The sequence below is a fragment of the Aquarana catesbeiana genome, linkage group LG11 (assembly GCF_042186555.1).
Source record: "Aquarana catesbeiana isolate 2022-GZ linkage group LG11, ASM4218655v1, whole genome shotgun sequence".
NCBI classification, from domain to species: Eukaryota; Metazoa; Chordata; class Amphibia; order Anura; family Ranidae; genus Aquarana; species Aquarana catesbeiana.
In genome coordinates, this window is record NC_133334.1 from 273,787,367 (window position 1) to 273,802,281 (window position 14,915).

At 46.7% G+C, this 14,915-nt stretch overlaps 1 protein-coding gene across 1 annotated transcript in view; it reads left to right on the forward strand.

Annotated features, from left to right (window-relative positions):
- Positions 1-14,915, forward strand: part of SLC9A5 (solute carrier family 9 member A5) — a 143,111-nt gene that overhangs the window by 91,436 nt on the left and 36,760 nt on the right. The window contains 3 exon segments of the mRNA XM_073605843.1: positions 5,128-5,217; positions 7,374-7,444; positions 9,135-9,264. Coding sequence (XP_073461944.1) covers positions 5,128-5,217; positions 7,374-7,444; positions 9,135-9,264 — 291 coding nt within the window.

A 14,915-nucleotide genomic window follows, 5' to 3' on the forward strand; every position in this document is an offset into this window, starting at 1 on the left:
ACGGCAAGAGCAGTTGCTCCAGAGTTTAGTAAATGAGCAGAAGCTCTGCTGACTTTCATCAACCAATCACGTGCAAGCAAAAATGCTGTTCTTTTATTTTCCTTGCACGTGATTGGGTATTCTTTGCAAAGTGACGCTTTACCTCATTTACTAAGCTCTGGAGCAACTGCACTTGCAGAGGGCAATTGCACTTTCCAAGGTGCACAGTCTATTGGCCTTTAGTAAATCAACCCCCATAACTAACAAACCAATCAATATACGCTTATTGCGATTTTTTTCTTCTTTTTTTTACCAAAAATATGTAGAAGAATATATATTGACCTAAACTGATGAAGAAATTTGTTTTTTAAATCTTTTTGGGAAAATTTATTATAGCAAAGATTAAAAAATATTCCTTTTTTTTTTTCAAAATTGTTGTTCTTTTTTTTGTTTATCGCGCAAAAAAATAAAAACCGCAGAGGTGATCAAATACCACCAAAACAAAGCTCTATTTCTGGGGGGAAAAAAAAAACGTACATTTTTTGTGGGTACAACATCGCACGACCATGCAATTGTTAGTTAAAGCGACGCAGTGCCGTATCGCAAAAAATGGCCTGGTGATTAAGGGGGTAAATCCTTCCGTGGCTGAAGTGGTTAGATAAAATTCTTTTTTTTTTTTTTTTTGTGGCATGACCGGTCATATTTTCAATATCAATGGTAAAATTTCGCAATTTCTGCCAGGGGATGCAAACTTTTGAGCACAATTGTAATATGCCAAAATAATAATCAATGGCTTGCCGTGCATACACAACAAACAAACTTGCTAAGGAAAAATCTGCTAACAAAAAGATTACGTTTTCTCCGGGGGGGGGGGGGTTTACCGGTGCTAACCGGACTTGTTACCCAGAAAAATTTGGATTTAACATAGGAGTCTATGGGGAAACTTGGTCAGCTTGGGGACGTCATATCTCCCCGGCCATTGGGCCTAGGACCACCAAACTTAGCACACTTGTATGGGAGACTCTTCACCACCTGTGGTGCAGGTTTGGAGCGCCTGCACCCAAAAGACGGTACCCCTAGGACACCGATTTAACATTGCCGCCTATGGGAAACTTGGTCAGCTTGGGGGATGCATGGTTCCCTGGCCATTGGGCCTAGGGCGATGGCGCCATACAACTATTTTGGGGGTATGGTTGCCTTTTATTTCAAACAAAACCAGATCACTGGGACAATGATCCCACCACTAATGCCGTTCCGAACAGCAGTCCTGAACACCCGAGAACATCCATTTTCCTTCATTAGAGCTTATTCAAGCCATTGTCTGTCATGTTATCCCTCCAGATTCTTTTTTTTTTTTTTTTTTTTTTTTTTTTTTTATTAAGACATCAGCAGTCTTAAACGTATCTCCCTTTCCCATCGGCTACGCTTTTCACCCCCAACCGCGAACCGCAGGTCACAAAACGGTTTATTTGCAGTCACCGAGAGAAGCGGCAGCTCGTGTCCGATTAGGTTAACATGATAATGTGACATGTCCATTAACTCTCCTTTTTAGCGTGTAATTCATTTACGCTCTGCTTGGGTATTATTATACTTTGTGCTATACAAAAAGCAGGCAGAGATTTATCGTCCGCCCGACAGACGTGTCACCCCCCTAATTCATTTTAATAGTTAAATCAAATCTGCATCTCATTGTGTATGTACATCTGTGTGCGGTAAGTGATTCGATTATTATTCAGGGAATTACCGAGCTTTAACCCCATCACAGCCAATGCCGATGTGCAAAGGGAGGTACGTAAACTAGCACTGAGTTGTCGCGACACAAGAGGCGGTTAATGACAGCCCAGACTGATAATGACAGACTTGCCTTGGCTCACGTTGCCTCGCCCGCCGGGTTCAGGACAAATGAAGCTTGTCTGGAAGGGGTTGGAGCTGCCAGTCATTGTGACGACTTAATTGCTGACTAATGCAATGTACTTATCTAAACTCTTAGCCTTTTTTTGGGGGGTGTGTGTGTGTGGGGGGGGGGGTGAGGCATCCCCCATTTACATTTAATTAAGTTCTGCTTGTGGTTGAGCAGCAGACATATGTTTACAATTTAATATTCCTGATAATTTATTCATCCCATACTGACTTTATATTCTTCAGAAGGCGTTTGATCGTCTTTATTCCAGTATCAGCTATTTTACTTTGTGGCCTTTTGATGTGATATTCATCCTCTTATGGGTGCAGTATTTTCTTCCCCCTAAAGTAGATATAAAACCCAATCATTTCTTAAATATTATAAAAGAATACCTCTGATGCTTCCATTAAGATCCTTGTTCAGGAATATACTGTTATGGGTGAAGACTTTCTCCTCTTGTGTCCTTCCATGAAGGTCTTTATTAAGGAACCTACTGTTATAGGTGCCAACTGTCTCCTGTTATGATCCTTCCATGAATGTTGTTGTTCAGGAACCTATCTGTTATGGGGCAACAACTATCTCCTGGTTGTGTCCTCCGTGAAGGTCCTTGTTCAAGAACCTACTGTTATGGATGACAACTGCCTCCTGTTATAATCCTTCTATGAATGTTGTTGTTCAGGAACTGATCTGTCATGGGGTGATAACTGCCTTCTAGTTGTGACCCTTCCATCAATGTCCTTGTTCAGGAATCTTCTGTTATAGGGTGACAACTGTCTCTTAGTTTTTATCCTTCCATAAAGGTCCCTGTTGAGGAACCTATCTGTAATGGGGTGACAACTATCTCCTGGTTCTGATCCTTCCGTGAAGATCCCTGTTCAGGAACATATCTGGTATGTGGTGACAAATGCCTCCTCATTGTGATCCTTCCATGCAGGGCCTTGTTCAAGAACCTATCTGTTATAGGGTGACAACTGCCTCCTGGTTGTGATCCTTCAAAGAAGATCCCTGTACAGGAACCTATCTGTTATGGGGTGACAACTGTCTCCTGGTTGAGATCCTTCCATGAAGGTCCTTGTTCAGTAACCTAACTTATGGAGTGGCAAATGTATCCTGGTTGTGATCCTTCTATGCAGGGCCTTATTCAGGAACCTAACTGTTATGGAGTGACAAATGTCTCCTCATTGTGATCCTTTCATGCAGGGCCTTGTTCAGGAACCTATCTGTTATGGGGTGGCCTCTGCCTCCTAGTTGTGATCCTTCTATTAAGCTCCTTGTTCAGGATCTTCCTGGTATGCAGTAACAACTGTCTCCTAATTGTTCTTTTGTGTTATTACACTGTGACAAGATGTGGCTGGAAGAAATAAGCAGTACTGGAATGCAAAAAATAATAAAAAAAAAAAAAAAAGTGAAAATGGTCATGTTTGAGGTCAAGTGATGTGCAGGGTCCCAAGTCTTCTTACTTCTTCACTGCAGTGTAGAAAGATCTTTTTTGGGTGCACATGTACCGTATATGCCTAGTGTCGAGGATATTTCCCATTGGGTCCATTGATGGGGTCCTCATAACGCCCTGGGGACTCAGGTAACGGCACAGTGATATCACAATGACGGTCAGCGACAATAGTGGTTGGTGGCTGGCTTGGCCTGTAGTGCTGGTTCCCTACTTTCACTTCCTAAAAGTGGCTCTTTGGAGGGTCATGTGATGGCTGATGTAGGTAACTTAAAAAAGGCCTAGGGAGGGTGTTTTTTTAAGGTTTGAAGAGGGGTGGAAGAAAAGATTTGGGTTTTTCCACTTGTTCCCATAGAATGGCTTTAATTGAAGTTTAAAAAGGTCCAAAATAAATGCACAGATTTCTAACCTGCTGTTTTCCTTAAAATAACACATGGTGATTCTGCTATTAAGGGTCTTGTTCAGCATAATCCCCCTAGTACATGGGCTCCCATTGGGAGCTGCAAGTGGCTATTTAAACATACATTACACCAGCATGGCCCACTGTTGTCATCATCAGGAAACCCACCCTGAGAAATGCCAGGCAGCCATGCAAAGAAAATTTATACTAGGTCAGATTTAGGAAAAACCCCAACTGGCCTTCTAAATGCATCTCTTACATGTATATGAACTTTCTTTCTACTCAGAATGTCATAGTTGTATCCAAGAAACCTCATCCTCCATATAACAAATGGTTCTTCCCTTGCGCAATGTTGACCAGCATGATGCAGTGGAGGGCTCGGGCATAGTCTTATAGTGTTGAGTCTCCTAGTTGTGATCCTTCTATGAAGATCCTTGTTCAGGAACTTCCTGTTATGGGTCGCCAACTGTCTCTTGGTTGTGATACTTCCATGAATGTCCTTCTTCAGGAGCTTATTGTTATGGGGTGACAACTGTCTCCTGTTATGATCCTTCCATGAATGTTGTTGTTCAGGAACCTATCCGTTAAGGGGGAACAACTGTCTCCTAGGTGTGATCCTTCCATGAAGGTCTGTGTTCCAGAACCTATTTTTATGGGCTGACAATTGCCTCATAGGTTTGATCCTTCCATGAGGGTTAGAGTCGCCACCTCATCCCTTTAAACCCGAACACATATGAATTACATAGGTTCTGAGGCTAATTTAGTGCAAATAAGGCACCAAGTGAGTTTAATTACCACCTTAATCAGCCACAGAACCTGTGTAATTAATATGTGTTTGGGTTTAAAGGGATGAGGTGGCAACCTTAATGAGGGTCCATGTTCCAGAACCTACTGTTATAGGGTGACAACTATTGCCTGGTTTTATCCTTCCATGAAGGTCCTTGTTCAGGAACCTATCTGTTATGGGGTGACAACTGTCTCCTAGTTGTGATCCTTTCATGAAGGTCCCTATTCAGGAACCTACCCTTATGGGGTGACAACTGTCTCCTAGCTGTGATCCTTCCTTGAAGGCCCTTGTTCAGGAACCTACTTTTATGAGTGACAACTGTCTCCTGGTTATGATTCTTCCATGGAGGTCCTTGTTCAGGAACCTTTATGTTATACGCTGACAGCTGACTCCTAGATGTGATACTTCCATGAAGATCTCTGTTCAAGAACAGCTATGGGATAACAACTGCCTCCTGGTTGTGTCCTTCCTTAAGGATTCTTATTCAGGAACCCACTGTTTTGGGTGAAAAGATGAAAAGATTTCCCACATATACAAAGCCATACAAAGTTTGGATAAGCTGATTAATTTGCCGCATGTAGAGTAAGATGGCCACCCTCTTGCTTCTATTACAGGGCCTGACCATCAAACCGCTTGTCAAGTGGCTGAAAGTGAAAAGAAGAGACCAGCACAAGCCGACGTTAAATGAAGAATTACAGGAGCATGTAAGCCTTTCAGATCTTCGCCCCCCCCCCCCAGCAGCTGTTGTACTTCCGTCCTTGGTAAATCATCCATGCCATCTAATTAGGTGTCCTCTTCCGACCACAAAGACCTGCTCATGTTTTCTGTGGTTTGGAGGAAAGAAAGGCCATGGATGGGGTGTGTAGCAGGGGGAGTCATCGCATTGGCATGGACGGGAGTTAAGTCTTCTGGCAGAGGGCATTTTAAAGAGGTGTTAAAGTGAATTCATAACTGAATTCATAAAGCTAAATAGACAGTTGGGATACAGTACATACGTAAATGTGAGTGGCACCCCTATTAGAAAGCAGACTCAGAGACAATTTCAGTAGCTTCAGTAGGAAGTGACGTGAAATCACCCAAAGGGACACAGCAATAAATAAAAACTGACAGGGGCTCTAGAAATTCTCTACCAAAACGGAAAAAAAAAAAGTTTGCTTATAGATACACTTTAAAGTGGAACATAAAGCAGATATCCCCTTTTTTTTTTTTAAACCCCGGCCTACCTTGATGAGGGTTGTAACTATTTAAGATACTCACCTGCCCAGTGGATCCACCAGTTTCTTGCTGAGTCCTCCCCGAATTCTGCCCCGCTCAGTCACGCCCCGCCATCTTCTTTTGTGATATCATCTGGAGGCCCGCCAGCTCTTCTGGGTTCAGCTGCCGGGCCTTGTGATGACATGCTGCTAGGCCCCCCCCACTCCTTTGTCAATGGAGCACTCGGCAAAGGGAAGACAGTGCAGGTCATTTGCCCGGGGGGGTTGGGGGTGTCGCTTCCTTTCAGTAAAAAAAAAAGTGCACTCCCCATGTAAAAGAGGGAAGGAGGGTTGGAGAGAAGGCAACTTGACTATGACTGAAGATCTGCTTTAACTCCTCCTAAATTACCCCCCCCTCCTTGCTTCTGTTCTGCACTGCCATATTTTTAAAAAAGGCGCATGCGCAGATGCGCCACTGGTCTCCTCCAGGCAGTTGGGTGCCCATATTGCTATAGTGCCCCACTGCATTTGTGCGCATGCGCAACATGCTCCGCAACTTGCAATTTAGTAACTCACTGTAAACAAGGAAGAGGAAATTGGGACTTTAAATGAGGCTGTTGACTGGTAGAGGTTAATAGTACATTTTTTATTAACAAGAGTAATATAAATATAATGCAATAGTAAAAATCATGTAAAAAAAAAGTAATATCATATATGTACACATGCACGCATGGCATTGACATAAAAATAAATTCATAGATATATACATGAAATTTGAATCCTATTAATATGGCCCTGGCCCCACACTTATTTCAACCCGTCCTTATCTGTTGCATGTAAGTACTCAGGACTGATGATCTTGTCCTTTCCTGTTGTGCTTATTTTATCATTAGGCTTGATTATATTTTGTTTCTTGTAGATACCCTATAGCATCCGCTCCTGAGGAAGTGTTTTTTTTACACGAAACGCGTCGGTAATTCAGGATGTAGCTATATCCTTAATAGGATTTATATCTAGATACATATTCTTTATTAATTTAATCAATTCATTCAATCCGGTTTGTGCTGCCAAGCTAAATGACATGTGTACATACATGAATTTATATTATTATCTAATTTTGCTATGTGCTGTTCATGTATATATCTATGAATTTTTTATGTCAATACCATGCATGCATGTGTATATAATATTACTTTTTTATATGATTTTTACTATTGCATTGTATTTATATTACTCACGTTAATAAAAAAATGTCCACATACTATTAACCTCTACCAGTCAACAGACTCATCTTCATCGTCCCAAATTTTTATGTGCTTCATCTAAAGTCCCAAAACTCCCCACTTTGTATTAGTAATCAGTGGTGCCCCGGGCCCTGGGCCCCGGCTGGAAGCCTGCAAGTGTTGCCTTGCAGCACAAAAACCCCCCAAAATTTGTAAAACAATTAAATACAAATTTCTAGGGTTTGTGAAGGAGGGAGGAGGAGGGGCAAATTAAGAAATTCTTCTAAAGGCGATGATGTAACCCGTGTATACAACATAAAACCTCATTTTAGGGCTTCATCCTCTTGTTGAAGATTTTTTTTTTTTTGAAACGTGAATTACGTGATTCTTATTCTTATAATACGTAATAATTATGGTGATTATTTTTTTTTCTGTCTCTTCGAGGCTTTTGATCATATCCTGGCAGCTGTAGAGGACATAGTCGGCCATCATGGCTATCACCACTGGAGGGATAAGTGAGTAAAATCCAAATTATTAAAACGATCATTAATCACATCTGAATATTGCAGATCCATAAAGCGGCATTAAAGCCAAAAGCAAAACATTTATTATATTGCAGCTTACCAATTCTTAGATGTGATGGCTGCATTCGTTTTCTTTCTCCTATTTTTATCTGGTGATCCAGCCAGCAAGTAGGCACAAGCTCTCCAACAAACGTAACAGTTACATGGATGAGACAAACCATTTAACACTGGCAGGGGTGTTTACAATATGCAGCTTTTGTTTATTCATGTAAAATCTTTATTTCCAGAAGGAAAAAAAAAAACTGCTGTAACTGCTTATAAAGTATTAGCTGGAGTTTGGTTCTAATTTATTAGCATCAGTGGCGTTGCTATGGGGGTGCGGGGGGGGCTGGGGGCGGCCTTCACCGGGTGACACCCGACAGAGGGGTGACACCGGGGCCGCCGCTAAACACTGTACTTTGTTGCTTGTAGTGGAGCGGTGGGAGTGCGGCACTCAGCGGTGTCGGGGAGGCTGCCTGTAACACCCCTCAGTCAGGCTAATATCCCTGAGAATGCCGGAGTGGGTGGGCAGAGCTGGGGGTGTGGCTGCCTCCTCCACTCCTCCCACAGTCTCCTTCACTATTACTGATTCCGCAGGGGAAGCCCCGCCCATCTGCAGGCATGAAGCATGCTCTAAGAAAATGCAGTGCAGTGTTACTACATAGAGTCCTAACTTACCCTATACCACCCTAACTTACCCTTTACCACCCTAACTTACCCTTTACCACCCTAACTTACCCTATACCACCCTAACTTACCCCAATACCACCCTAACTTGCCCTATACCACCCTAACTTGCCCTATACCACCCCAACCTGCCCTGTGCCACCCTAACTTGCCCTATACCACCCCAACCTGCCCTGTGACACCCTAACTTGCCCTATACCACCCCAACTTGGCCTGTGCCACCCCAACTTGCCCTATACCACCCCAACCTGCCCTGTACCACTTCAGCCTGCCCTGTACCACCCCAACCTGCCCTGTACCACCTGATCCTGCCCTGTACCACCCCAACCTGCCCTGTACCACCCCAACCTGCCCTATACAACCTCAACCTGCCCTATACCACCCTAACCTGCCTTGTACCACCCTAACCTGCCTTATACCACACTAACCTCCCATATACCACCCCAACCTGCCCTATACCACCTCAACCTGCCCTATACCATCCCAACCTGCCACTATACCACCCTATACTACCCTAACCTGCCACTATAATACCACTCTATACTATCATTTACAGGGGCCGGTTTGGGGTGCGTCCCGTGACCGTGTGCTGCCTGCAGAGTGCTGGACAGCCTAGACAGGAATGGGGGGTGACACCATGTTTTACCGTACCAGGTGACACCAACCCTAGTGACTCCACTGATTAGCGTATCTAAATCTGCTAGTCCATCTAACACTCCCCTCCCCCCAGACTGACAATGCTGCTGACCACAGGTGTCTCTGCTGCTCCTTTATCCAGAGTGGGGGGCGCTCTAATACAGCAGGGGGTGTTACTGGCCAGATCACCAGGTGAAAACAGAGGGGGGGGGGAACTGATGCAGTCACCACATCTACTGATTGGTAAGCTGCAATATGTTACAGTATTGGTTGTGGGTTCAACACCACTTTAACCTTTATTTCTCCTCTCATCATACAGGTGGGAACAGTTTGATAAGAAATATCTAAGCCAATGGCTGATGAGGAAATCCGCGTACCGGATCAAAGACGAAATCTGGGAGGTTTGCTACAAACTCAACATCCGTGATGCTTTAATTTTGGCAGACCAGGTATTGGCCTCACCACCTCCATCCTTTCTTAGCTGTGTGTTGTATTGTCAGGTACTCTTTGCAGCATGGGGTTGGGTGCAGGCCTGGTGCTAAACTACTTTGCGCCTTAGACAAGCCTAACACTCGGGGTGCCATTAGTCTTGCCTAGAGCCACGCGGGTGACGCGATCAGAGAGCGGACTCACCAGACTGCTATGTCTCCACCTCCCCAGCTGTGCCCGCCTCTTTCGCTGACCTCATGTTCGCCTCCTCCGCCTCCCCAGCTGTGCCGGCCTCCTCTGCTGATCTCATGCCCGCCTCCTCCGCCTCCCCAGCTGTGCCCACTTCCTTCGCTGACCTCATGCTCGCCTCCTCCGCCCCCCCAGCTGTGCCCGCCTTCTCCGCCGACCTCATGCCCGCCTCCCCAGCTGTGCCTGCCTCCTTCGCCGACCTCATGCTCGCCTCCTCCGCCTCCCCAGCTGTGCTGCCTCCTCCGCCGACCTCATGCCCCCCTCCTCCGCCTCCCCAGCTGTGCCCGCCTCCTTCGCCGACCTCATGCTCGCCTCCTTCGCCTCCCCAGCTGTGCCCACCTCCTCCGCCAACCTTATGACCGCCTCCCCAGCTGTGCCTGCCTCCTCCGCCTACCTCATGCCCGCCTCCCCAGCTGTGCCCGCCTCCTTCGCCGACCTCATGCTCGCCTCCTCCGCCTCCCCAGCTGTGCCTGCCTCCTCCGCCGACCTCATGCCCGCCTCCTCCGCCTCCCTAACTGTGCCCGCCTCCTTCGCTGACCTCATGCTCGCCTCCTCTGCCTCCCCAGCTGTGCCCGCCTCCTCCGCCAACCTCATGACCGCCTCCCCAGCTGTGCCTGCCTCCTCCGCCGACCTCATGCCCGCCTCCCCAGCTGTGCCCGCCTCCTTCGCCGACCTCATGCTCACCTCCTCCCCCTCCCCAGCTGTGCCCGCCTCCTTCGCCGACCTCATGCTCGCCTCCTCCGCCTCCCCAGCTGTGCCCGCCTCCACCGTCCTCATGCCCGCTTCCCCAGCAGTGCCCGTCTCCTCTTCCGACCTCATCCCTTCCTCCCCCTGCTTCCCCAGCTGTGCCCTCCTCCTCCGCCAATCCCATGCCCGCCTCCTCCGCCTCGTGTTCCCCGGCCAGACTAACTAGGAAGTCAGCGGGCCATGGCAGCAGTGCGTCCTAGACGGCTGCCTAGTTCGCCTAGTGGGAACGCCGGCCCTGGTTGGGTGACCAGGATCCCCTGCTGGTGTCCGTGTCCCTTCATATTTGTGGTACATTGAAATATGTGACCAATGCTGCTTATCTTACTTTAGTCATAGGGGAGTTACAATGTACAGTATATACCTTTCTTTGGATAGCTGAATATATAATTGGATGCAAGTTTTCAAAAACGCTCATGGACAGTTTCCTGCAAATAACTGATTTGTGCTGGAGACTGCGCTGGGCTGACTGGATCAGTCAATGGTTGTGGGTGGGTGATAGTGTGGGCAAAGAGGAAAAAGTCCCTTCCAGTAAGTTGTGCCCAACTGTGAATGGCGGTGGTGGACCCTCTTGGGGGGGTTTGGGCTGCTTCCTTTCCGATAAGGCCTTATGGGTCGATTCAGCAAAAAAGTCTTGGGTAGGATAGAAAGAGCTCCCGGTGTTCAGAAAACTGGAACTCTGATGTATGGCTCACAAGATGTTTTATTAAAAATATAAACGTGTACATCAAGCCAACGCGTTTAGGGGGTATTAACTACCCCCCTTCTTCAGGGCTGTTGCTGTGAGATGTTGGATGGGAATGGCCTGCCTCTGCATCCCTGTCTGGTACTTTGCCATTCTGCTTTCCGAGACCTCATATTTAATATAGCATTTTGGGAGTAAAGAAAAGAAAGGATAAAAAAGAAAACAAATGCAGCCATCACATCTAAGAATTGGTAAGCTGCAATATAAACAGTGTTATCAGCCCCTTTACTTTTTTCTCTATGAACTACAGAGTACTTGAGAAAAGAGAAAATAGAAATGAAAGCAGACCTAAACCCTCTGAATCAGCATGGCTTATTTGTAATCCTTACGCTGCTAGTACTAGTAAATAGATAAGGAATGTATATCATATTTATTTGTTTTAAACTTTTTTTTTCATTTCTTCAGTTACTTCCTGGTTTCTGGCCTAGGCCAAAATTATGTCATACGTCCCAGGAGTCTTCAGGAAGGGAGGAGGGGTTATCTCAGCTAAGCACACCCTCCTAACTGTGTTCCGTCAGAATCGGCGACCCGTCAGATTAGGTAGCGTCAGCTGGGCATGCATTCCACCGTTACCAGGTTCGCTAATCTGACGGAACACCTGCAGTCGGAAGAAGGCAGCGGACATCTTACTACACCCTGCTAGGGCTTGAATTTCACAGTATTTTTAGCAATAAAGTGAGCGGATATAAATAAATATAGTATATTGATATCTGTGATCCTGTGCACTATGCATTAAGGTGAAAAAACACCTTGCAGTCACCAGCCCCCTAGCCCCCCCCCCCCCCCCCCGTTTTACTTACCCGAGCCCCGAATTTCCGTCGGCGTGTCCCCACCGTCCCTCTCTCTAAGGGTCCCGGCTCTTGATTGGATAGCTCGATAGCAGCGCAGCCATTGGCTCCCGCTGCTGTCAATCAAATCCAATGATGCGGGGGGCGGGCGGCCTTTATGGACGCCGAATGCTGGACTCGGCAGCGCGCCCACAAGGTAAGCCCTACAGGAGAGCGCTTCTCCAAAGAGGGTTATCTAATGCGGGGAGGAGCTGTCGGGGGACCCCAGAAATGGATGTTCGGGGCCACTCTGTGCAAAATGAAGTTGCACAGTGGAGGTAAGTATGACATGTTTGTTATTTTTTTAAAAAATTAAAAACCGTTCCTTTAGTATCACTTTCATTTTGAAAGCCTAAAGGTTTAGCGCTGAGCAGTGTGGAGGTGTACCAACATGGCCTCCGCCACCCTCCTACTCCTGGCGTCCAGCTTCTTTAAAAATGTAACATCCAAACAGCATCACAGACGTTAAAGGAGTTGTAAAGGTAAAAGTTTTTTCACCTTAATGCATTAAGGTGAAAAAACATCCGACAATGTCCGCCCCCCCCCCCCCCCCCCCCCCGTTTTACTTACCTGACCCCTCGAAAGTCTCGTGCTCGCCCCCGACATCCTCTTCGCCGCTCAGCCTGGCCGTTGATTGGTTACAGTGGATGGATTAAAAGCAGCGCAGCCATTGGCTCGCGCTGCTGTCAATCACATCCAATGATGCGGCGCGCCGGGGGGGCGGGGCTAAGTGATACAGTGAACGGCTATGGCCACCGGCTCTATCACGGGAGCGCGCCCGCAAGCACTCAACACCATGCGAGGGAGCTCGCATGAAGGTGTTGAGTCCTTGCGGGGGGGGCAGAGCCGAGACAGCCGCCGAGGGACCCCAGAAGACCAGGTTAAGGCCACTCTGTGCAAAACGAGCTGCACAGTGGAGGTAAGTATAACATGTTTGTTATTTAAAAAAAAATATATATATATATATCTTTAGTGATCCTTTAACATACTATATTTATTTATACCTGCTCACTTTATTGCTAAAATTACTCTGAAACTCAAGACGTAGCTGGGTGTACTAAGATGTCCGCTGCCGCCTTCTTCTGACTGCAGATGTTCTGTCAGATGAGCAAACCTGGTGGCGGTGGAACGCATGTGGTCACTTCCGTTACCTAATCTGACGGGTCGCAGAATCTGACGGAACACCTGCATGCCTGAGCTAAGGGCAGATGGATTCCAGGAAGTAAACGCTACATGAATCCATCTGCCCTTACTTAAGATGGCCGCAGCTAGAAATGCTGGGGGAGGGGGGGTCAGAGTGAATTTGTAGTCCTCAGATACTGTAGAGTTGTGCTGAAATGCCGTCACCACATCTAAGGACGGGCAAGCTGCGATATATCACATTTTTGTTCCTTTAGTGAGTGAACCAGTCTTTGGAAGCTCTAATGAAAACCCTGGGGATTTGTGGTGATTCGGGGAAGACGGGGGACTGTGCAGTCAGCAGAGCTGTCATGTCCACACCAGGCAGGATGACAGATTATTAATCTCACAGCTGTGGACCTGAGACGTCGCCGGCCGCAGCTCCATCCATAGGAGCAGAAATAGATATCCGGCATCGCTATAGACCATGAGTCAGGCTGGGATCGGCCTGGCAGCTGGAGGAACCTTTTTAGAAAGCACTGATGGAGCACATATGATTGTTCTCATTTCCTCCTCCAGTCCAACATCCTCCAAACCTCTCCCGCTTAGATGGTTTTAAGAAGTATAAGGCTCAGAAAAACAATATACACTATATTACCAAAAGTATTGGGACGCCTGCCTTTACACGCACATGAACTTTAATGGCATCCCAGTCTTGTCCGTAGGGTTCAGTATTGAGTTGGCCCACCCTTTGCAGCTATAACAGCTTCAACTCTTCTGGGAAAGCTGTCCACAAGGTTTAGGAGTGTGTCTATGGGAAAGTTTGACCATTCTTCCAGAAGCGCATTTGTGAGGTCAGACACTGATGTTGAAGACAAGGTCTGGCTCACAGTCTCCGCTCTAATTCATCCCAAAGGTGTTCTATCTGGTTGAGGTCAGGACTCTGTGCAGGCCAGTCAGGTTCCTCCACCTCAAACTCCCTCATCAATGTCTTGCTTTGTGCACTGGTGCTCAGTCATGTTGGAACAGGAAGGGGCCATCCCCAAACTGTTCCCACAAAGTTGGGAGCATGAAATTGTCCAAAATGTCTTGGTATGCTGGCGCCTTGAGAGTTCCTTTGAATGGAAGTAAGGGGCCAAGCCCAACCCCTGAAAAACAACCCCCACACCATAATCCCCCCTCCACCAAATGATTTGGACCAGTGCACAAAGCAAGATCCATAAAGACACGGATGAGCGGGTTTGGGGTGGAGGAGCTTGACTGGCCTGCACAGTACTGACACAGTACTGACTCAACCCGATAGAACACCTTTGGGATGAATCAGAGCGGACACTGGGAGCCAGGCCTTCTCATCCAACATCAGTGCCTGACCTCACAAATGTGCTTCTGGAAGAATGGTCAAACATTCCCATAGACACACTCCTAAACCTTGTGGACAGCCTTCCCAGAAGAGTAGAAGCTGTTTTAGCTGCAAAGGGTGGGCCAACTCAATATTGAACCCTACGGACTAAGACTGGGATGTAAATATTTGGTGATCAGCGTATAAATTAACAGCAGAAAATGAAGAACATCATAATCTCGATGCGTTTCGTAAAGCATACATCACTTTATCAGGAGTCTGAGGTTGCTGACAGGGTGTAGCTGTTCATGGTGATCACTGGTCCTCTAATCATTGTGGTCACTGGTCCTCCAATCATGGTGATCACTGGTCCTCTAATCATTGTGATCACTGGTCTTCTAATGATTGTGGTCACTGATCTTCTAATCATTGTGGTCACTGGTCCTCTAATCATGGTGATCACTGGTCCTCCAATCATTGTGATCATTGGTCTTCTAATCATTTTGGTCACTGGTCTTCTAATCATTGTGGTCACTGGTCTTCTAATCATTGTGGTCACTGGTCCTCTAATCATTGTGGTCACTGGTCCACTAATCGTGGTCACTGGTCCTCTAATCATTGTGGTCACTGGTCCTCTAATCATTGTGG